Source organism: Lethenteron reissneri, chromosome 16 (assembly GCF_015708825.2).
Source record: "Lethenteron reissneri isolate LAM-NWPU_2019-01 chromosome 16, ASM1570882v1, whole genome shotgun sequence".
In the NCBI taxonomy this organism is placed as follows: Eukaryota; Metazoa; Chordata; class Hyperoartia; order Petromyzontiformes; family Petromyzontidae; genus Lethenteron; species Lethenteron reissneri.
The window spans coordinates 6,538,363-6,562,463 of record NC_083794.1 but is presented as its reverse complement, the minus strand read 5'-3'; the positions used below and the strand labels follow the sequence as shown (position 1 = coordinate 6,562,463).

At 45.5% G+C, this 24,101-nt stretch overlaps 1 protein-coding gene across 1 annotated transcript in view; it reads right to left on the bottom strand.

The window, feature by feature from the left end:
- LOC133343108 (proline-rich protein 12-like) overlaps positions 1-24,101 on the bottom strand; it is an 80,985-nt gene that overhangs the window by 32,906 nt on the left and 23,978 nt on the right. Inside the window, exons 4-12 of the mRNA XM_061552613.1 lie at positions 19,571-19,652; positions 16,719-16,851; positions 15,207-15,219; positions 14,418-14,502; positions 12,708-12,772; positions 12,227-12,330; positions 11,089-11,162; positions 9,730-9,991; positions 7,959-8,061 (exon numbers count right to left, since the gene is read on the bottom strand). Of these exons, the coding sequence (XP_061408597.1) occupies positions 7,959-8,061; positions 9,730-9,991; positions 11,089-11,162; positions 12,227-12,330; positions 12,708-12,772; positions 14,418-14,502; positions 15,207-15,219; positions 16,719-16,851; positions 19,571-19,652 (921 nt within the window). The remainder of the gene's footprint in view (positions 1-7,958; positions 8,062-9,729; positions 9,992-11,088; positions 11,163-12,226; positions 12,331-12,707; positions 12,773-14,417; positions 14,503-15,206; positions 15,220-16,718; positions 16,852-19,570; positions 19,653-24,101) is intronic.

Genomic DNA, 24,101 nt, shown 5'->3' with positions numbered 1-24,101 from the left:
AAAAATTGCGATGCGCACTTATTTTCAGAAGGGGGGGGATTTTTTTCTTTCTTTCTCCACCTGACATCATCAAGGCACCATCAGTCATGAGGTCATACCCAGATGGCAAAAGCAGTAGCTGCGCGCTGCCCTGGGAAGCGGCGCATCCATCAACCCCGGCGGCTGTCGACCAGGCCTGGATGGTGGAGGAAGCATGACGGCCGGGCCGTGTGGAATGACGGCAAAACCGCGAGTGGGCACACGGGGGGCCCACGTCTCAGACAGCAGACCATTCGCATGATGCACTTCTTTCGCACCGTACGTGGCCAACCGTGCTAATCGGAGGTGCGGTGGAACAACAACAAACTAAAACACAAAAAGCAGTTCTAAAAAAATGAGTTTTCGGTCTAGATTATTTAAAAGTGCATACGCTCCCAGTGGCATCCTAACATCGGAAGCAATTGGCATTCCAGACGGCCGCAGAAGCGCATCTGAAAGCGTGCGATGCAGTAACCGTCTTTGTTCGACGGTTAGCCAAAAGCCGCTGTGTTTTCAGTAAAAACACTGCGCTCCTGTGCTTAACCCCCACCACCCCACCCCTAGCGCCCCCCGCCCCCCTCCACCCACCCCAAAACCCTACCCTATTCTCCAGCCCTACCTACGCGCTTCTCCGTTCTCTTTCGCCAAGAAAACTGATCCAGCAGATGGAAGTCGCTTCAGCGTTGGCGGAGGGAAGGAGCGAAGTAGCGAGTATGAAATGCAGTAGTTCCAAGATAGTGGGAATTGTATTACACGCGCGCTGTTGTGGGTAACGATATAGTAAGCAGACATGGATGGGTCTGTTTCACTGAATAAAAATAAAACAGCATTTGTCCCGTCAGCCTATGGGCCTTCTGTATTGATGTTTTTCAGCAGCATAACCATTCAGCGGACCATTAGTCGCATAGACTAATTGATGAAACATTAAGTTAAGTTACGTGGTAAGATAGACCCTTATCTATCCGCTCAGTATTTAGCATCGAGACACGTTTTCAGATGGGTCTTGTATTGGGACGAGCATTTGGCATCAGTGAGGCAACCGGGAGTACCCGCAGAAAATCCACGCTTACAAGGGAGCAACACCGGCCAGCTTGCATCCCTGCACACTTTTGATAGCCTGGCAAGCGGTGGCAGTTACCCATACAAGTGCTGGACATCTGCGAAAAAGAGCCTTCTAAGCTCATCGGATTCCTCCAGTATAAACAAATATTCTGATTCTTATTAAGTCCTAAACCAGCGTGGATGCTGCTAAGCTTCCGAGAAATGACGAGATCGCGTATATTTAGGGTGATTCTGTCACAGGAAATGATGTCTGGACAATTCCTTTGTTTTGGATGTGATACAAATCCCTAAAAACACTGAACTCTAAAACATCTGTATGAAGGGGTCAGCAGTCTGCATGCTCTACTGCCATCTACAGACTACCTTGCTGGTCTGTGAGCAAGTACATCAGGGTCACGATTCCAGAACCTAATGATTTTATTTCACATTGTGGTCAACGGTGGCAACTCTTGTGGCTTTAAGTGCCGTGAACACTCGTTGACCTACAACATACACAAATCGATAAACAGCCGTCCTTACGCACGCGATTCCACGCAAATATAGTGCGCTTCAGAATTAATATTGAATGGATGCAATTACCACCCCCTACATTACATGCACGGTGATCTCTAGGGAATCCACCAACCCTGCCACCAAGGGCAGAATTTGAGGGTTGCGCCACCTTGCCCATGAGACCATGTGACGGCGGTTGCTGATTGCAGAGTCCAGGTTGATCAAGGATGCTGACGCATTTGTGCAAGGGTTGCAAATTGCCTCCTCCAGAGGTAATTTTTCAAGTAACAATTCCCCCCCCGCCCCCCCGCTTGGGACAACTCAAAAAATTGCAACGCAATCACAGCCGCGGTTTGAATGCAGACGTGATTATCCATCTTGATTTTACCGTCTCATTTGTATTTCCCGTCTAGTTCCATCTCATTCGACCCATCAGCCGTGCATTCGTTAAAATCAACTTTTGAGCCCAATGAGATGAACCGTGTTTTTTTTTTCTCAAGAGATGCCTGCCAAAAAGATAATTGCATACAGGCATACAATTAGCATGACTCATAGACGAACCATAAATAATGTGTTCCTAGATGCACGATTCTATTGTTTGGAATACATCTCTCGGTTCAAAATTGTCAAGTCGCGCGTTGTACCCAAGAGTGCAATGAGATTCTCGCGTGTGCATCGAGATCGGTGGTCCAAGTCCAGCCATTGCCGATCGACCACACACACACACACTCTCTCCCAGCTGAGGGCATAATGCATTGCGCCAAAGGGAAAGACACGGTTGCACAATGGAAGCTAGATGGCTGCTCTCGCACAGCAGCCAAGATAAGTTCGCCAAAATGAGCCACTTGGGAAGCCGATCCTCAGATTAGGCAGCCACAAAGTCAACCTTATTAGAAATAATACGTATGGGGTGGCACTGTTAAGGTGATTTTATATAGTTTTGGAAAACATGGCTTATTTATGAAAGAGTAAATGGTTTGACACGGACACAAACTGAAGACCCTGAGTCACGTCAAGCATTGTCTCTTACTCCAAATAGAGCTGTTCGTTGCCTGCTGTATTGATGCCCACAGGGGGGTGGAAGGGGCACGTGTTGGTGTCAATAGTGTTTGTGCATTTGAAGGTTGGTAAGAAGGCCCGCAATTAACAAAAACCCACAAAGGGTCTGTGAAAGGTGGCGGTGGCGACCGTGAAGACGTACGTATGTTGAACTTCTTACGCACCGTACGTAGCCAACCGTGCTAATCGGAGGTATGCGGTAACGACGTTGGGCCAGCAGAGCCAGGCAAGCCGACGGACGCCGCCCCCTCACACAGCGGGGACCTCCCACGGCGCTGCCACATGACGGCCGCTACGCTTAATTTAGGCGCGCGTTGGGTTACGCCGCGACGCGGATTCGAAAACGTTTGGGCGGCTGGGGGGCGAAAGCGTCGGGATGGGGTCGAACGCCTCTCTGTACATTTTTTTTTGTTCACGGCGCAGGAATTGTGCAAGCGGGCACAAATTGTAAAATACGACTACGACGCGCAGTTAGCGCCAAGTCATGCGCAAGGCATGCCCGGTGGAAAAGAACATTCGACCCTTATTTTTGGAAAACAAACTGCGGGAACCTCATGCACATTCGAGCTTGGGATTTTTTGCTGCGCTTGGGAAATCTGCGGAGATGAAGCGTGGCAGTGACGTTCATCTCAACGTCTGTTGCCTCAGAGGTGGCCCCCCGCGCGGTTAGCACGCTGCGCTGTGAACCTGACGACCCGAGTTCGATTCCTGACCACGGATTGGCGAGTTTTCTTTAGACTTGATTCATTTCGTGTGATTTGTCCTGCGCTTGGACATGTGTTTATAAAACGGGTGATTTAAATATTTGTTATTTCTGCACAAAACCGAGTAAAAAGATTTAGGAAATCAGTTTTATAAAAATTGCATGTTAATATTGAGGGAAAAATAAATATACAAGTAACAAACAAAATGGAGTGTCATTAAAGTACTGCTTATACCTCAAATTTATATGCAAATGTGTTGAACCAAATGTAGCCTGTGCATATCAGCCCATAAAACTATACACAAATAGCATCACCCCAGGCTGTGTTTTTCGTTCAACCCCATCGGAAAAGTTCATGTTTTACTCACACCGAGACAATCGCCCCAAATCCAAATCCATATAAGTGCTCTACAAATATTGCCTTCGTCTTATTTAAATGCCATCTTGACGGCACCTTCACCTGACTTCCAAAAACAATGACTGCCAAACGGTGAAAGATATATTTCTTTTTTAAAACACACAAGAGTCGATAGCCAGGAATAAAAAAAAAGCAGGTTACTGCGCACTTTGCAGCCTCGTTTCATCTTCGGAAATGCCAAAGTTAGTCAAAAAAAGATGATCGTCTCGTGTTGACACAGCGGGGCCACTACTTCCGCAGCGGTGTTTGTTTGGAGCGGCCGATGGCCTCAGTGGGTGGCATCTGCTCGCTAAACAACGTGTGGCAGCTTGAGGGGAGGTGGTTGGGGGAAGAGACAACTGGCCTCAGTGCCCGGTGAAGGCACAGAAATAGAGAAAGAGAGCGGCATTGCCCACCGCTGAAAAAACACCGGCCCTGCGACGGAGTGCGGCGTGTTTGGTGTCACTCTTTGGTTCTTTCGGTAAAGTCACGTATAAAGATACAATAATAAATTAAATACTAGCACACGACGTTTCGGTTGCAACACAAGCAATCATCATCAGGTATAAATGAAATAGAAACACAAATCTAGTTTGGTGTTCATCTTCTTGCTTCTTTCGGTAAAGTCAAGTAGAAGGGAAATAATAAAATAATAAAAATACAACATTGTAAAATACAATTCTCACGACGTTTCAGCCACAACGCAAGCAGCCGTCCTCAGGTGAAGAACAGGTCTGTCGGAAAGACAGAGTCTGACAGACCTGTTCTTCACCTGAGGACGGCTGCTTGCGTTGTGGCCGAAACGTCGTGAGAATTATTTTATTATGTTAAATTTTTATTATTTTATTATTTCCCTTCTACGTGACTTTACCGAAAGAACCAAGAAGATGAATCCCTGCAGTCACGAAAGCTTTAAATCGAAATCTAGTTTGGTGTCTTTAGCGCCACCGAGTCGCTCAACGGGCTCGCGGTTTCCCGTGTCAGAGCTTTCCCCGAGTCGCCGCCAGTTAGACATTGCGTTCAGCCACTTGTAATTAACCAAGTCTCAAGCGTTGGGATGCTGCTGCCATGGTGTAACGGTTAGCACACTGGACTAGCAATCCAGAGGTCACTGGGGTCTGATCTCCCGGCACGGCAGTTGAAACAACAGACAAAAGTTTTTTTTTAATCCCCACACACCTTTGTCCACAGTTGGTCGATCGACAGTTCGCATTTGGTGGGGTAAAGGGTGGGTACCTTGAGCTACTTCTGTGACATCTGGCCAGCATGGATTAGGCCAAAATGCCCTCTAGAGGGGCACCTCCAGAGATCCCTGAAATGGAAGCCCCTTCTACCAGCAGTCGTGTTCGCAAGCGGAATTGCAGGGCTGCGCCTTTGTCTTTTAATCAAATGTAATGAGCTCATGGTCTCAGCTCGCCACAATCAGAGATTATAAGAAACTGTAAAATGAAAAGTGGCTTTTAAATTAGTTTGGGCAGGTTCAGCTCCGAGAGTTAAAATTTGCCCACCATAATAAAGGTTTCTTGGGTTAGATCGCATAAATATAAACGTGTCGTTAAAACCGCCACCACTAACCCAAAACATCTGTATTATGGATATACTATTGGTGCTCAACCCAATTTGTACACGCCAAACAGTTGACATGCAGAAAACAATTATTTACAGATCGGAAGAGGATATCTACAAGCGCAATGAAGCGACTCCAAAAGTACTTCTTTCTGTCACTTGACTTGGCGCGATGCTCTGCTGACAACAACATTTCAGAAGGGCGTTTCCTTGCCTCGTGCCGTGGTTATATTTGAACATAGGATGTAAGCGGAGCTAAAGTCAACTTATTTCAATACTGTCAATTCAAGAGCTAGCCAGGTAACTTTGGATGAGGACACTGGGCTGGCACCGCTGAGATGGTGGGTTTCGATCTGGCCAAGTGTAGTAAGTTGAGGGCCTCAACCCGGTCGCCAATGTCCACGTACAAATTCTAATATTAAATTAATATTTTCAATCGATTTGGCAAAAGAAGACTAGCTCTGAAAATTAAATAACTTATCTTACGTTTTGATGACAGTGTGATCAACATCCTTGCAACAGGCCACATAGGGAAGTGGAAAATAAGAGGTTTGAAGAGGAGGTGATCTCATAAGCAGTTCTGTGAGATCTTCTTCCATGCGCCGATCACTCGCATGCGTCGATGCGATGGATAATACCTCGTCTCACGGCATGATACCAATAGTACAAACTGAATAAAACTGACACAAAGGTAGTTTTCTTATTTTAAGCCACCAATTCTATAAAATAACCAAGTTCCTCCCATGAATCCAAGTCACAGCATGGTCAACCTTACACACCAAAAATAGCATGCGTTTTTTTCCCTTATGTACACACTAAATAAAGTTTAAATAAAATTTTCCGGAACTGCCTTTTATTCACACAACTTTCCATCAACACATTTCCTTTAGTGTAATATAAAAAGGAAACTTTTCCCAACAATTAACTCGTATATTTTTACAAAGACTCGTTTAGTAACCTAATTTATATGCTGGTGGAAAGGCAAACGTTGGCAGAAATTGCACTTTGCCAACACATTCATCAGGCCCATTGTCCAAGCAGGCCACGAAGATTTGTGAAGACCCCATCCATAGTTTGTGCTGATCAACAACTTTCATGTGCTGGTAGGAAGGCAAACGTTGGCAGAAAATGCACTTTCGCCAACACATTAATCAGGCCCATTGTCTAAGTAGGCCACGAACATTTGTGAAGACCCCACCTCAGATTGTAAATGTTGCGTCTTGGCTCTCCAACACACCGGTGTGCTGTACTCGTAACGAATTGGCACCTTCTGTTTACGTGACAAACCTTACTAATTTCTGTGTTGGGTGGTGGCGGGTTTAACGACACATTAATATATTTACACGATCTAACCCAAAAAAACCTGTATTATGACCCCACCAAAGTATGCGTTGATCAAAAAAAACTTTCCCAAAGTGCCCAGCGCTACGTGGACCTCCACCGCCCCCTTGTGTTTGCCGTCAGGCAGTAGACGGACTTTCAATGTCTCAGGCTACAGTGTTGTGGTACTATGTAGAAAAACGAGTTCCTTTGATGATTTAACTTGTTTTTAAATCCTTTATATTAAGTTCACTTGCTTGCAATCGAGCTGACATTTTGCACACAGACTCGTTGTGCGTGACAATGTATTTTCGTGAAATTTTTTTTCCAAAATTTTACACTTTTTAGGAAAAAATAAATTATATTTAATTACCAATTGCTTAATGGTGGCAGGCAATCATCTGACCCATAGGTGGCAGCCATCTCAAGCCAGAGGACGAGAGGACTCTAGCCGCCACGCATATAAAGGATTTATAGTGAAAAACTTTGTTTTTACGGGTTAATTTTTTTTACATGCCCTTGTCTACATTGCCCACGAAAGAAAAAGTGCCGAATGCTGGCAAGCCATACTTCACCACGCTGGTCAGTGTAGGTTGGGTGAAAGCACAGATGAGGGAGGAGTACAGTAGCAATACAAAAATGGATTTGTGCTGCAGCCGATAGCAACCTTCTAAGCATCGTGGTCTCACCCACCTACTACTATCCAGGCTCAAGCCGGCTTAGCTTCCGAGACGTATTATGATCGGGTGTGTTCCAGATGATTTGGTCATAGGTGTCATTTCTTCTACAAGAAAGCATTAATGGCCAACTTTCCAAGTTTATTTTTTATTTGTGCCTCTAAGCTACCTGCTACTGAATTAGGTGGTGGTGGGTGCCGAGGGGGGGGGTGGGTGAAAATTCTTACCCTCCTAATACAAAATAAATGACAACAAAAACATCGGCGCACACATTTTAGGCGCAACGTACAAAGAAAAAATTAACTCGTAAAAACAAAGTTTTTCACTATAAATCCTTTATATGCGTGGTGGCGAGAGTCCTCTCGTCCTCTGACTTGAGATGGCTGCCACCTATGGGTCAGATGATTGCCTGCCACCATTAAGAAATTGGTAATTAAATATAATAAAAAAAAAATTCCTAAAAAGTGTAAAGTTATGGAAAAAAATTTTCACGAAAATAAATTGTCACGCACAACGAGTCTGTGTGCAAAATGTCAGCTCGATTGGATCACGGGAAGTGGGTTAAAAAACGACCGAAAGATTTGCACGGTCGCAAGCGCGCAAGCAAGCAAGTGAACTTAATATAAAGGATTTAAAAAGGCAAAAGGAGAGCTGGTGAACTCACGGGAAGCGCTGGGAAGGCCGTGTCACTGGGCACGAGGCCTTCGTCCGCCGTCTGTCGGTACCACGGGTCGCTCACTTGAGGAGAGCGCATCCGCCCGAATGCTCTGGGCAACACAGGAGAGAAAGAAACGCCAGTGAGTACAATCATAATACTAGAACTATAAACTATTTGATTTTACGGTACCAGGTATTTTTTTCGATTTAAAGCTTTCACGACTGCAGGGATTCATCTTCTTGGTTCTTTCGGTAAAGACACGTAGAAGGGAAATAATAAAATAATAATAAAACATAATAAATACAATTCTCACGACGTTTTGGCCACAACACAAGCAGCCATCCTCAGGTGAAGAACAGAGCTGTCGGAAAGACAGCGCTCCAATGAACACTGCTAAGCTTGGCAGCGTATTTAAGCTGGGTGAGAGGAGTAGAGCGCCTTGACAAAGGAGTTTCCATATCAACAGAGAAATTTAGCATAATGTGAGAGATTAGCATGATGTTAAAGTACCAGGTATGTAAGGCCCCGCTGAGCTGTAGAGATAATTTTTAGAAGCGACCTCGCCACTGCAAATGACAGCTCAACGAAGTGGCTTATCGCATAGAAATTTATAGCAGACAAGTACTCGAAACGCACATTGATTCTAAATGTGGAGAAAGAAACCCGGAGGACCCGTTGAACAACACACGCGACCACGGGGAGAACATGCAAACTCCAAATACACAGCAGGAGTCAGGGTCGGGAACGAACCCACAACCTCCTGTATACCAGGCGAGGTAGTTAACATCTCTCCACCATGACGCAGTCCCTTCCTCCAGCCATCCGTGCGGTCAACTCCCTGGCTCCGTTCAAGTCCAGGCTCAAGACCTCCCGTACTCCTCCTCTGCCTCCGACTGCTATCATGTCCCCAGCACTGATGTTTGCATATTGCACCAGGTGCTTATTTAAGGCTGGATGTAGACTCACACACGCATACACAAGCGCTAACACTCATACACCACAACATACACGTAAAGATACTCCATATAGCATAGAACAGACTGTTGGGGCAAGTGTGGTTCGCAAGCGCCGATGAGCACGGCATGGCACAAGAGGGCATGGGTGGCCAGTACCATGCTCGGCCACAATCCTAAACCAGGTACTCATGAAAGACTGAGTCACCTTAGGGGAGGCCCAGGACCGGTAAAAATATTTGCCACTTTTATTGGCCATAAGCTACATGCACAAGACAAAGACCCCTCCTCTTTATAGCCTTAACGGACCTTTGGGAGTAATTGCTATTCGTGAGCACCTACGAAGGCTGGAACGATACACGAGATGGTGGGTGGCCAAGCACCACGCCAGACCGTCTTTGTCTTTCCTGTAGTGGTTTTACACACTGCCCCAGGTACTCATTTGAGGCCGAGTCGACCTAGGTAGGGGAGGCCCAGGATCGGTTCAGATAATCGTCACTGGTATTGGCTGTGAGAGGGAATGTAACTCAGGTCGCTGGATTCATGGCAAAGTGTGCTAACCACTACACTACCGTTTCCCACTACATGCGCACACACAGACAACAACAAGAGCCGCCATTTGCCACTAAGTGGCCGTGAAGTCACCGCGGCGCTTGTGCCAGGCCAGGTGCACTGCCAAGGCCACATGAAGTATCGAAGACTGGCTGGAGGTCAAAGGAACGGACCAGATGCCATGAGCTTACTGAGATAACTGGCGGATGCACCACCAAAGACAAAGATACCCCATGTAGCGTTAACAGACGCACACACGCACACACACACACCTTGCTTGATGGACCGGCCCCACTGCCTTGCTGGGCGGCCCTCCCTGAACGAGGCCAGAGTAGTCCATCATGGACGGGTTGTACTCCATGCTGCAGTCGTGCTGCGCCAGCGAGCGCATGGCCCCTGACTTGTGCTGTTGCTGCTGCTGCATGCGTGGGGGGAGGCTCATCTGACCGCGGGGGGCACCCTCCCTCTCTCCCGGGCGCCCTCTCACGTCCCGCCTCTTCCCACCCTTGTTCCAGCCGTCCTGCTCCGCCAAGTCTGGAGAGATCGGGCACGAACGTAAACGTAACATCCGACGTGAAGATCTGTGCAAAAGTCGATGCCATCAATTCCTGGCCACATTGTGGGCCGACACCTAAAATGCTTAGCAAGCTCTGGTTGTCTTCCCTCCAAGTATTAACCAATCTTGATTTGAAGCTTTCGTGACTGCAGGAATCCATACCCTTTGGTTCTTTCGGTAAAATCACGGAGGTATAAAAATAAAAGAAAAAATCATAAATCACAACTTATTATTTTATATTTTATTTTATTTTTCTACCTACGTGACCTTTACCAAAAAAACCAAAGAGAAAGTATTAACCAGGCTGAAAATCTGCTTTGCTCATGAAATCTGATAAAATCGGGCACAGTTAGTGTGATTTGGTCAGAATTACTTTCCCACTGCAAACAATTTGAGGTCGAGGTCAAGAGTTCATCGCAGCGAATGTTGCTCTGCTAAACCCGAGGTCAGATTTTCTCTCTCCACGTGCTGCTGCCGTGCACCTCTTCTGTTCTGTCATCCTCCGGTAATGTTACCGATGATACAAAGCCTGCCCATCGCTTCCTTCATCCCGTCAGATGCCTTAGCTGTTGCAGTGCCAACAATCCACCTCCAAGGTATACTCCGTCAATTTCATCGCCAGCACCTGGCCTTAGTGCTTTCCCACGATCGCCAACCTCCAGGTGTCATCCAAATGTGCATCCTGGTATCCCCTGCCCTTCTCCATCCTGCACGCGTGCCCCACTCACTGCCACCGTCTAAGCCCGCTTACATCAACAAAACTGCGTTGCGATGCTTTAAGAGTCTGAACCTCGAAGTCGGTAACTCTCTTGTGTCGTTGAATTCCGAGCCATGCATTGCATTGCACACAATGTACAAATTAAATGTGGCTCAAATAATCAGGTGTTACACTTACTCATGTACTAAAGAACGCTCATTGACGTCAACAGAATGAACGCAGCTGGCGCTGCGAGCCACGCGATACGAGGCATGCGCAGTTTTGTCGATCAAAGTGAAATGTATTCACCCCCGTGTGTGGGGCCACACGGCAGCCCTGATAAATAATTTGTGCGCTCGCGTCGCTGTAAGAGGATACCTGGAGCCGATCCCCAGTACGTGAGTGTCGGGTTCCAGGAGAGCGGCTTCAGATTCTTCAAGGCAACACATTTACTGAAACACACGCACGCATTATCATGAATCGCACCGAGACACACATTGACAAACAATTTTTTTTATTTCAACCAGGTAAGGCCCACTGAGCTGTACAGTATAGCGACCTGGCCACAAATGATAGCACAACGAAGTGGCTTATTGCGTGGAAATTTACAGCAGCCAAATACTCTAAATGCATGTTGATTCTAAATGTGGAGAAAAAAAACAGAGGAACCGGAGAAAAATCCACGCGGCCACGGGGAGAACATGCAAACTCCAAATATACAGGCGGCAGGGTCGGTATTGAACACGACCTTCTGTATACCAGGCGAGGTAGTTAATATCTTATCACTTATACATTCGCGCACTCGGCTAAGGTACCTAAGAGAGAAATACTAAATCTCACAAGACAGATAATGCTTTCCAATCGTGTGCCTGTTATGTAGTTCACTATACATGGCCAATACACATCTCAATTGACAAAACACAAAAACTCCCAAGAATGAAAGTGCAAGTTCAAATCCTGATCAGGAGTGACACAGCCCCCGAACATGATCATCATCATTATCTTCAACATTCGTAACAAAAATAAAAACAGCTGCTGCATCCTGATGGGATGATTGGGGCGTCGGCTACGGCTGGTCACCATCAAAGCCAGCGCCAGCAACAACGAACCACCACCAGCAACGGCACGAGAACGTGTGTACGATGAAATTCTTTCGCACCATATGTTGCCAACCGCGCTAATCGGAGGTGCGGGGGAAGGACAACAAACTAAACACAAAAAGCAGTTCTAAAAAAATGGGTTTTCAATTTCCATTTAAAAGTGCATAACTCCAGTGGATTCCTAATATCAGAAGGAAGAGCATTCCAGACGGCCGCAGAAGCGCATCTGAAAGCGCACGATGCAGTAACCATCTTTGTTCGATGGCCAGCCAAGAGCCATTGCTGCCGACTGCTGCGGCTGCGAGAACGGTTTATGCCCTTCAACAATACCAGCAAGGTATTGTGGTTTATTTGTGGAAAGCACTTTGTGTGTAACGAGTGCGGCCTTCTAACGGCAAGCGGAAAACGGTGCTCACCTGCCCTTGAGCTCCTCTACGTAGACGTTGACGGGCCCGTTCTCCGTGAAGATCTCCGTGATGTATGCGGGGTAGTAGCGGTCTCCCCGCTCCTCAACGCGCACCTGGCAGCGGTCAAACACGCAAACACATGACGATCAAACACAACACTATATGGATATACACAGTGCCTAAATACGACCGCGTGTTTATAGATATTACGTGATGGAAGAAACGAACGGACATGCACACAACGGAGTAAGCATGCCAAAGATCATTCAATTTGCAGATTTAAATAAATTCTTATCATTGTCCAGTCCACGAAGATCTAAAGCACATGTGAAAACAAAACAGAACGGAGGATTCTTTACTGAAATGTGACCACAAATGTAAAAATTCATCAGTGGGGGGTGTCGATGCCCAAGAGTGAGGCAAAGGGCACAACAGTCGCATCACGTTCTCATACACAACACACAAAAGTGCGAATAAGAAGAGAGCTCACCAGACACTGATCGCCTTCTGAGAAATGAACTCCAGGAGCCGATCCATGATCTGCTTCGTGTTGCTCTGCGCCAGAAAGTAGGCACGCTCATGATCAATTTGCCTCGGCAAAGCTTTCGAATGTTAAAAAAGTACAGCCGGAGTTCACAACATTGCAGTTAACCTTCGATTATCCGAGGGCGGATTATCTGGGTTTCATACAAGCCAAACGTTAAATACGGAGTAAGTTTTGTCGACACGTGTACGAAAGTTTAGCTGCAAGATGGCAGCCAAAGTTGAATTCGCGTAATCACTGGGACTCACAGATCCACATCATGACTAACTGGGAGAACTATTCAAATATTAAAATTAAAACGATTAATCAAATCTAAATTGGCAGCTAATTTTTTATATGGCGGGGAGTTTGGTTGGTCGGCAATGTTTTCTCTGCTCGTGTGGAGGTCGCTGGAGCCAGCGGACAGCTTCACAAGCGCCGTGGTAAATATCTCTAACGCAGCCTGCGAACGATCAACGCGGACAGCTTCGTCACTATGCGCTTTCCTACGGTTTGAGATCGGCACCGATGTAGATGCAGAGCAACAACTACAACGTCACATGCAGGTGCTCAAGCCAAGATAACGGCGTCAGGAGGAGCGGAGTTGTACACCGCTGCGATTTCGCCTTCGTATATTTGTGGATCGGGGCATTGCATCGTTACACGTTGTACAGTCTGTTCTGGATGACCAAAGTCGCACACTACTACTGGAGAGTTGTTAATTTTACAGTCGCACTGTGGGCTATGCACAATTGACCATAGGTGTATGACGAAAGAGATGCCCGCGTCTCCTGTGCGAAACGAAACAAACTATTTTGATAAAATTTGTTTAACTAAACTAAATCTACTAATTATTTTACCAGGTAAGAGCCCACTGAGCTATATAACTCTTTTTCAGAAGCGACCTGGCAACGAATGATGTGGAAATTAATAGCAGCCAAATACTTTAATCGCATGTTCCTAAATGTGGAGAGAAAAACCAGAGGACCTGGAGAAAAATCCACGCGACCACGGGGAGAGAGATGCAAACTCCAAATATACAGCAGGCGTCAGGGTCGGGATCAAACCCACGACCTCCTGTATACCAGGCGAGGTAGTTAACATCTCCTAGCCACCGTGATGATGATGAGCGAGAGAGAGAAGCAAACTCCAAATACACAACAGGCGTCAGTGTAGGGATCAAACCCACGACCTCCTGCATACCAGGCGATGTAGTTAACATCTCTCCTAGCCACCGTGATGATGATCAGAGAGAGACGCAAACTCCAAATATACACAACAGGCGTCAGGGTTGGGATCGAACCCACGACCTCCTGTATACCAGGCGAGGTAGTTAACATCTCCTAGCCACCGTGATGATGATCAGAGAGAGACGCAAACTCCAAATACAGTAGGCGTCAGGGTTTGGATCGAACCCACGACCTCCTGTATACCAGGCGAGGTAGTTAACATCTCCTAGCCACCGCGGCGTTCACGCTCCTCAACCCCTATGGCGACCGGCACGAATTTCATAGTGGATGACAAAGGCACAAGCCCCATACTGTAAAACACTCATTCATACACAACACCAAGACTCTTCCCTGCCCCTCTTTGTTCAATGCTGTTTGCAGACGACAAACAATACCTGTGGTGTCTGTCTTTGCCGACAGGCGGTGGGTGGGCTAGAGCAACATTTACCTTTCCTGGAAGCAACCCACACCTCAAACTCCACGTTTCTGTACACAAACGGGTCCAGCGACTTCATGACGCTGAATGGGACGGACTGCAATCGTAAGCACAAGCACGCAAGCACACGCACGCAATCAACTACGCGCACACCGTCCATGTAGGTTCAACACCAGCAGCCTTGATCAATTCACTGCTGGATGAAGGCCTTGCCGAGCAGTTGCCATTCTCCCGTAGGCACGCAAGATAACAATCCATCTAGCTCCTGCACAAAAGCCCATTTCATCGTCGCAGGCGTGTTCAATGATCATAAAATCTATTCCAGAAAGTGCCTATATTTTAGGTTGGTGGCTCATGCAGTTTTGTAAAATAAAATATTTGTAAAATGCCCAAACACATAGAGCTTCGAGCTGTTCTTCAGATGTCACTACAGGAAGCAGATTCTTAAATCCATCTGTGCGAAGCTGTGAGAGTTATCCCCTCGTACGTGCTGGTTTTCCCTTGGTAATCGAGTTAGCTCTCACAGGCAAAACGTGTGTTAGTGGAAATTGCCAAAACTCCAAGTGCAGGACCCAACTGTAAAAATCTTGGACACGAGATGCGGCATTCCCCGAATAAATTAAACATCCATACATTTACTAATTTTACTTGTAAACATGGTAAGCTAGCTGCTGATTAGTTGACGAGTAAACTGTGGCAGTTAATGGGAAATGTGTCATCGTGTTAGCTTGGGTTACTGAACACTATTACATAATGCAATTATTGAAAAAACATAAGAATAAATTATTGTATATTGCTTACCTCAATATCTCCCCTGGAAAGACAAAATAAAAAGGACAGTATCAATAAAACAACTCGATGTAACTTTACCAATGCAACACGACTGCTTAAGGTAATGAATGTCCGACTGTTATACACACGACAATGTACTGCACATGTCGACTCAGCTCCAGGCTTGACACTCGCTTTGTACACCGCTCAATTTGTTTTACAGCCCCCCTCCGTCAATCCATTGCAGGATGAAGGCCTCCTCGTATTCCACGTCAACCGTTGGGTTGTTTGACCATACTTCACCACGCTGCTGAGCTCGAGCCGGCGAAGGAAGGAGAGGTGGGGGCCCACTACCAGCTCGGATATCACTCGCCACCGATGAAATTAATTGTCGGGCATAGAACTCAGCGTCGGCGGGTTCATAATGACGTGCCCAAACCCACGCAATGCAGCGTGCGCAAAATTTGCCAAAGTCGAAAATAGCCGTCAAATTACTGTAGTGGGATTATACACGGCAAGCATCGTCCCCCCCCCCACTGGCAGACTCGTGGCCTGGGCCACTCTTGCAAATGAGACTTTATCCTGATCTCTTGAGTTCTGACCTGGTTAAACAAGATAAACTTGAAACTTGAACCACTGCATGAAATGAATGAGCGTGGCACAAAACAGGGGAGGTGGAAGGTGAGGGAAGGTCATGGGAGGTTGTGATGTGGTGTGAGGGGAGATGCGGGGAGGTGAGGGAAGTGAGGTTAGAGAAGTGAAGGTGACGTGAGGTCAGGTCATGTGATGGAAGGTGAGGAGAGAGGAAGGAGAGATGAGGGGAGTTGAGGTGAGAGAAGGTGAGACGAGGGGAGGTGGGGAGAGAAGAGGGGGAGGTGAGGGGAGGTTGTGATGTGGTGTGATGGGAGATGTGGGGAGGTGAGGGAAGTGAGAGAAGGGGAGACGAGGAGAGGTGAGGCGAGGGAAGGAGAGATGAGGGGAGTTGCGGTGAGGCAAGGCGAGGGAAGGTGAAGCGAGGGAAGGTGAGGCAAGAGGAGGGGGAGGTCAGGTGAGGTGAGGCGAGGAGGGGAGGTGAAAAAAATTAACCCGTAAAAACAAAGTTTTTCACTATAAATTCTTTGTATGCGTGGCGGCTAGAGTCCTCTCGTCCTCTGGCTTGAGATGGCTGCCACCTATGGGTCAGATGATTGCCTGCCACCATTAAGCAATTGGTAATTAAATATAATTTATTTTTTCCTAAAAAGTGTAAAATTTTGGAGAAAACATTTTCACGAAAATAAATTGTCACGCACAACGAGACTGTGTGCAAAATGTCAGCTCGATTGGATCACGGGAAGTGGGTTAAAAAACGACCGAAGGATTTGCACGGTCGTAAGCAAGCAAGCAAGCAAGTGAACTTAATATAAAGGATTTAAAAAGAAAGAGGTGAAGAGAAGCGAGGTGAGGAAGGGGCGGGTTAGGGGAGGTTCTGCGATTCAAATGCAACCAAAGCGGGGTGAGGTGAAGGTCGGTGGACGGGAGGCGGTGGGAGGCAGAACGCACCCGAAACTATCCAGGATGGCCTCCTCAGATGAGCTGTCATGGTTCTTGCGGCTGCGATAGAGCTCCACGGAGGCCCGTAGCGTCTGCCTGTTCACCTCGAACACGTGCTCGTACAGCAGCTCGTACAGCACCGCTGGCAGGGGGGAGGGAGCGAGCCGGGAGGTGGACAGAAAGAGACACGGAATTGGCATTCTGGTTGTATGTATGTTGAAATTATTTCGCACCTTACGGAGCTAACCGTGCTAAATGGAGGTGCGGAGCGGTGGGGGGGCGCCATCGAGGCCCTGCGTTCAATAAAAATATACTTTTACACTCCAGTCGAGTCGTGCCTGTGTGCCAACCGATTATTTACAATTCGTGTAAAAAATTATGAAATTGTTACGTTCATGTTACGTTTAAGCTCAAGGAGAAAACCAAACTGGTTGGAACACAATAAAAAAAAAGGTCAAAGACGAGTTGAAATATATATTTAGCAATTGAATCACAGCCCCAATTCATAAATACAAATCGAATCTCTGGAGGGTTGAATTGCTACATGTTTAATCATCACCATCATTGTTAATCTCGGTATTAACAAAAGCCTCTTATCCGCTAGTACAGCAGCATGAATGCAGCCGCTCCATCAAACGCAGCGTAATGCAAATCATCTCTTCCGTCTGGTTTTCAACGTTAGCATTTGCAAGGCATATCTGTTGACCGCAGTCGAAAAGCAATCGAGGCACTGCGGAAGGTGAAGAGATAAACATCTACGCCACTTCTCGCGTTCTACTCAACATGCGGTTCTCAGACAACACACGATCTGTAAAGGAGCAACGACATTTAACAGAGACAGACAGGCAGACTGGGTTGTGAATGAGAAAGTGAAAGGCAATCTGTGTTTAATAATCCAAAGCTTCACACTAGAGGCCGACCAAAACTGAATTTCTGGTTTCGGCCGAAACCAAAAACAGACCGAAAGTTAAACATTTACTTTCGACCGAGACCGAAACAGAAAGGTATATAACCGAAGTAACCGAACACCAAGATTTATGAAATATGTCATGATGCAATGCTACTTTAATTAAAAATAAATCTAGAACTAATCATTCAGAGCCTGCAGTAAGAGTCGCTAAATATCAAATCTTTAGGTGTTACTCACTTAGTAATTATATCCAAACAAACCAATGTTGTAGTTAAGAAACAACAGTTTTTCCGCATTCAGCCAGACCGGCTGCCGTCTGTTGACCGGTCGTATAAACATTAGCAGACCATGGTTGCGGCTGTAACCTCGCTCCCAAGCTGCTGCTGCTGCTGCTGCTGCTGATGTGTTTGTGTGTGTGTTTGCAGCCTATCGCATAGGATTGCCTAGCGCCGACTGACCAGCCGATTGGCAGTGATAGATGATGTAGCACTAGCGTTTTTTCAAAAAATAGATCTTCGGTTGACGAATGACTACCGAAGGTCAATATCAGTTTCGGCCGAAACCGAAACCAGAACGAAAGTAAAAAACTGACTTTCGGCCGAAACCGAAAGTATGCCGAAAGAGGCCATTTACCAACTTTCAGCGCCGAAACCAAAACCGAATTTCAGTCGGCCTCTACTTCACACCTCCCCCAGCATCTTTCCCTACCCCTCTTGTGTCTATGACATAAAAGAACAGCCAACCTTTGTGATATTCCGACTGTGGGCTCTGTGATTAAGGATGCCTAGGACGTGGGCCGTGTGTTCATTGTTGGAACTGTGCCATACGTTTGTAAATCGTAAATAATGAAAATGGCTTTAAAAAGACGCAAAGCTTCACCACACAGTGCGATAGGTCAGGATATGTGGTTAGATGGGCACTGTCGTGAACAATAAAACAGCTTCAATCTTCATTTGAAGCTTTCGTGACTGCAGGAATCCATACTCTTTGGTTCTTTCGGTAAAGTCACGAAGGTAGAAAATAAAATAAAACAAATCACGACGTTTCGATCGCAACACAAGCAATCTTCATCAGGTGGAACAACCACAGCAAGAAAACTGCTGAAGTAGGCGAGAGATCTGCCGTGGCAATATTGTGTCAGATCTCCCTGTCACAATGTCATTAGTAGGCAATGTACTGCTCAATTGATTGATCGATTCAACAATTAAGATATTCTTAATCTCATGATGCAAGCCTCAAATTGCATGTGTAAAAATCAATTGCTTCCATTTACGCAAATCGCATTCAATTGCTGGATTCACTTCCATTGAACAAAAGACGCAGTGTGGTAATAACATGCGAGGCAGACAATAACAAAACAAAATAGATATTTTTTTTGTTGCTCGTTGGCAAATGAATTAATTTCTTATTTCGCCTATGAAAGTCTAACAAGCAACAGATGTCCTTCCCCCCGCACCTCCGATTCGCAGAACATACGTACGTACATATGTACATATGTACGTATATATGTACATACGTACGTACATATGTACATATGTACGTATATATGTACGTATATATGTACGTACATATGTACATACGTACGTACATATGTACATACGTACGTACATATGTACATACGTACGTACATATGTACATACGTACGTACATATGTACATACGTACGTACATATGTACATACGTTACGTACGTACATATGTACATACGTACGTACATATGTACATACGTACGTACATATGTACATACGTACGTACATATGTACATACGTACGTACATATGTACATACGTACGTACATATGTACATACGTACGTACATATGTACATACGTACGTACATATGTACATACAAACTGCCTTGATTAACAAGCGGCAAGCGCAACCGGTGACCCGTTACGTCAAGAGGGTTTGGGGCAAAGCGCTTGCTTGCTGTGTGACCCCAGTGTGTCGGCTCACCCTGACAGATCCCAGCGACGGCCGGGAACTTCCGCGAGTAGACGCTGTCGTAGTGATTCCCGTTCGAGAAACACAACAGGATCTGCCAATAAAGCCAAGAATCGTGTACAACAACAACAACAAAAAATTAACCCGTAAAAACAAAGCTTTTCACTATAAATCCTTTATATGCGTGGCATCGGTTTTATTTAATTATTCATTTCTGTTTTTCTTGAGTAAGAGTTTCATTTTTATCACATTGGTATTTTAAATAAAATATGAAAATTTTTTTTCCTAAAAAGTGGAAAATTTTGGAAAAAAATTTTCACGAAAATAAATTGTCACGCACAACGAGTCTGTGTGCAAAATGTCAGCTCGATTGGATCACGGGAAGTGGGTTAAAAAACGACCAAAAGATTTGCACGGTCGTAAGTGCACAAGCAAGCAAGTGAACTTAATATAAAGGATTTAAAAAACCCTTACAAAACTAAACGCCATTCATTAGTAGTACATACCCTGGCATGCCAAGAGGAGGTACAGCAAAAACAAATGTGGACTCCACCTGTTCTGCCTCTGTGGGATAGAGTGTTTCCCCCTCGCACGCGTGGATTTTCTCTGGGTGCTCTGGTTTCCACTCGTGAAATTGGCCGATAACACCTTAATACATATAGAGGACTGCAAAGCTTGGGCAATTGTTGGCGCCGGCGCATTGCATGGCTGCCTTCCTGCTTGTCTGTGGCTCCTTTTGCCTCGGAGTTGTTCTCTCCGTCTACGAGAACGAACTAATACCGTGCGCGTTACAAGCTGAAATTAGCATTATATGGCAGAAATGTCTAACAGGCAGATTCGCACGCCGATGATGGATCAGCCGAAACAAACTGCTTCATTTGATTTGCCCTATTGTTAGAACCACAAGTTTTCAGTAACACTCGTACGCAGTGAATATGTTTTAAGCCAAAGTAAGCTCCAGGTTGTGGAACGCATGCCGTGAGAACAACGGATGAATCACAAGGCCCATAGTCGTGGTGGCCATTAAATAAAAACGGAATAAATTCAAACAAAAACATTGCAATGTTCCTAACAGATAAGTGGAGATATTTGTCCTGCTTCTCAGAGCAAAAGCAGTGACTAAGAATGTGAACGTGCTCTAAGGACTGTGACGTGAATCAATGAATGCGCTCAAGTCCGTCGATTCGTACTTTGTCTTTGAATCCATGCTCCGTTACGTTTGCTGGTGGTCTCCCCGGTTCTTGGTAGATGATAAAATCTCGACTGCGAGCAAAGAGAAAATGAAACAAAAATTACACAAATATCCACGACACTTTAAAACACTTAGACAAGCTACCGCTGACACTTGTGGAATGCAAGTGATCAACTATGAATAAACTATTAAATTATCACTCGTGGTTAAACACCAATCAACTGACATCGATTAACACAGGTGTGGCTATTAAAACTATTCACGAGCTCTGAATTAAGATGCTCCAGGGATTAATTATGGACAAATATGAAAGAAAAACATGATAACCCACATCTCGTTGTCCTGAAAGTATGATAGTTTTTGTTTTTAAGTGGCCAGATTGAGTGCATGAATTAATTTACTCATTATGACTACGTTTCTGAGTGACTGGCAGAGCCGCCCTCGAGCCTACACACCTGATTGACTCATAAGTGATGACATCACACTTATCCCTCTATTTAAGACCGAAACAGGATTTCTCCACAAATCTGTATGGTCGCCTGATGATGCCAGTTGTAATTACTGATCAAACGTCCTACTCAAACTGTAAATGTTGTGCTGTACTAATAACGAATTGGCATATTTTGTTGACGTGACAAACATTTTTAAATGGCCGTGTCGGGTGGTGGCGGGTTTAACGACACATTTATATTTACGCTATCTAAACCTAAAAACCTCGATTAAGACAGCCTCACTCTGCCGATGAGACAGTGAATGTCAAAACAGTTCAAGAATTTGTATGCATTGAACCAATGCAGCTGAAAAATAAATCACTCCCAGAAGGCCATGTAGACAATGGAATGTGTAAACACAATCTCGTGTACCTTTATGAGTAAAAAACATATATGGAAAGGAGGCTTATGCGAGGGGTAACAATTTCTTCCCGGGCACTTCTCATGCATTAGCGCCATGCAGCCGATTGCTTTTCATGATTGAGGGCAGTCGACCCTGATACTGGTATCAAACATCCCTACCCTACCCTACCCTTTTTCTGTGCCTCGAAAGCCCGGCACACTCAAGGACGCACACTTCCAGACAAAATGTGTTTCCTTCGCTGTAGGCGCGACGTTTCCACAAGCAGAGCAACAAGTCTCCCGGATTAGCAGACCCGCGTTCTACTTTGAGAAACATTTCCCAACATTTCGCCTCTGGCCAATCAGCAGGCTCTGTGAGCAACGGAGTCATCATCGGTCACGTGACTGTGCATGGCGTTGTTTTCTCAAGGTTTCTGAACGACTTTTTAAAATAAATGTTTTGAGTGAACAATAACCGCACATCTTCTTGGTTCTTTCGGTAAAGTCACGTAGAATGGACAGACCTGTTCTCCACCTGAGGACGGCTGCTTGCGTTGTGGCCGAAACGTCGTGAGAATTTATTTTATTATGTTTTATTTTTATTATTTTATTATTACTATTCTACGTGACTTTACCGAAAGAACCAAGAAGATGAATCCCTGCAGTCACGAAAGCTTTAAATCGAAAAATAAACGCACATTTGTGGTGGGAACGTGTATGTGGACGCGCGTGTCTTTGCTTACGCTGGGACTTAAGGCTTTTAGGAGCATCGTTTACGTCATTGTTCATTTGGTAAAATCGGATTTAGAGCCTTTAAGTCTTAGACGGCAAAAGAAAATCCCGCCTCGCTGAGGACTTACCTGTACATTATGGAAAGTGCATTTATTTCTAAGTCGCCGCCCCATTCCTGCGGGAAGAAATCGAATGAGCAGTTGTTTAAAAACTGATGTTCTTGTTCGTGACAAACTTTCATGACGTGTTCTCACTCACCCCCCCACAACCTCTAAATGTTTCTCATTGTCACCAATAATTTGCCAGGCCTCCATTGTGAAAGAGGTGATGCATCTCAATGGACTGAACGGAGTGCATAGTAATTCCTGCGATTTAATTTCAAAGTAATGCAGGTGCAAGCAAACAATATAACTAGGGCTTGCGAGGATTCGTGAATTACAATAGATTCTAATGTGCACGAAACACGTCAAAAATCGCGCACCTAGCCACCGATTGTGTTCAATTTGTGCAAGTGACGTGCAAATTGCACATGAACGTACCTGCATATGAATACAATGAACACGACAGAACAAATGAGAGAGAACGCAACAAAAACCAGAGAAGGCAAATAAGATCGGAAAATTCAGACTAACCCGCCCCCCCCTTCCTCCTCCTCCCTCGATTCTTGTATAGAGTGGTGACCACGAATCGTGGAAAATTTCACCGAATTGGAAGGAGGAAAAGAAACAACACTGTACTGCACAATAAAAACAAATCAACACATTTGTCAATATGTGTTATTGACACATTTGTCAATAACACCACGTGGCCTTAAATTGGGAAATATGTAATAGGTGATGTTTTTGGCATCGGCCCTCCTTCGTAGCACATTGAATCCACAGGATTAAATCTTCATAGCACTTTATGCGATGAAGATTGCTCAAAATGTCACAGTGGCGCTTCATCGTACACTTTGTGCTACTTTGTGCATTTTGTGCTAAGGCCACACACAGTGTTCTTGACAAATGTATTGAGTTGTTTTTGTTACCTGTACACCACTGCCAATGCGATATCACAAAATACATTTTATTCCACATTTTGTGGGGGTTTAAAGGAGGCATAATTTTTGGTAAAATCGACACGGGATGATATTTAGACACACACGACAGGGAACCACCACTGGGTTATGCTGTTCGTCTCATCAACGACACACTGAACAATTTTTTAAAGCGGTGACGGGCATTTTCTCAAACGCTGATCACGATTTTCGAACAACAAAGCCACGATACCTTAGCAACGTTCCTAACAACGTGGCACACGCCAACTCCGCTTCAGCTTCACATGGCAGTCTGGGTAATGACCATTAAAATCAATTCTTGCGCTCACAATGTACACTGAATTATCATCGCCATCATCAGCCACGGTCAATCCACTGTTGGATTCAAGCCTCTCCAAGCCACCCGCACACCTCATGATCCCATCATGTCTTGATCCACCTAATATCTGCGCCACAAAGGCAGGATGTTAACTCCCTCGCCTGATATACAGGTGTTCGGGAGTTTGATCCTGACTGACGCCTGCTGTATATTTGGAGTTTGCATGTTCTCCCTGTGGTCGCGTGGATTTTTCTCTGGGTGCTCCTGCTTTTTCCCTCCACATTTAGAATCAACATGCGTTTAGAGCAAGGGTGGCACAGTCGGGTTTTTTACAATCGGGTTTAATTGTCTTTTTATATTAAACCCGATCATCTGAGATTGAGAGAAATCCGGTTTAATTGGTTCTAATTGCGGCATCCGAGCGGAACTTG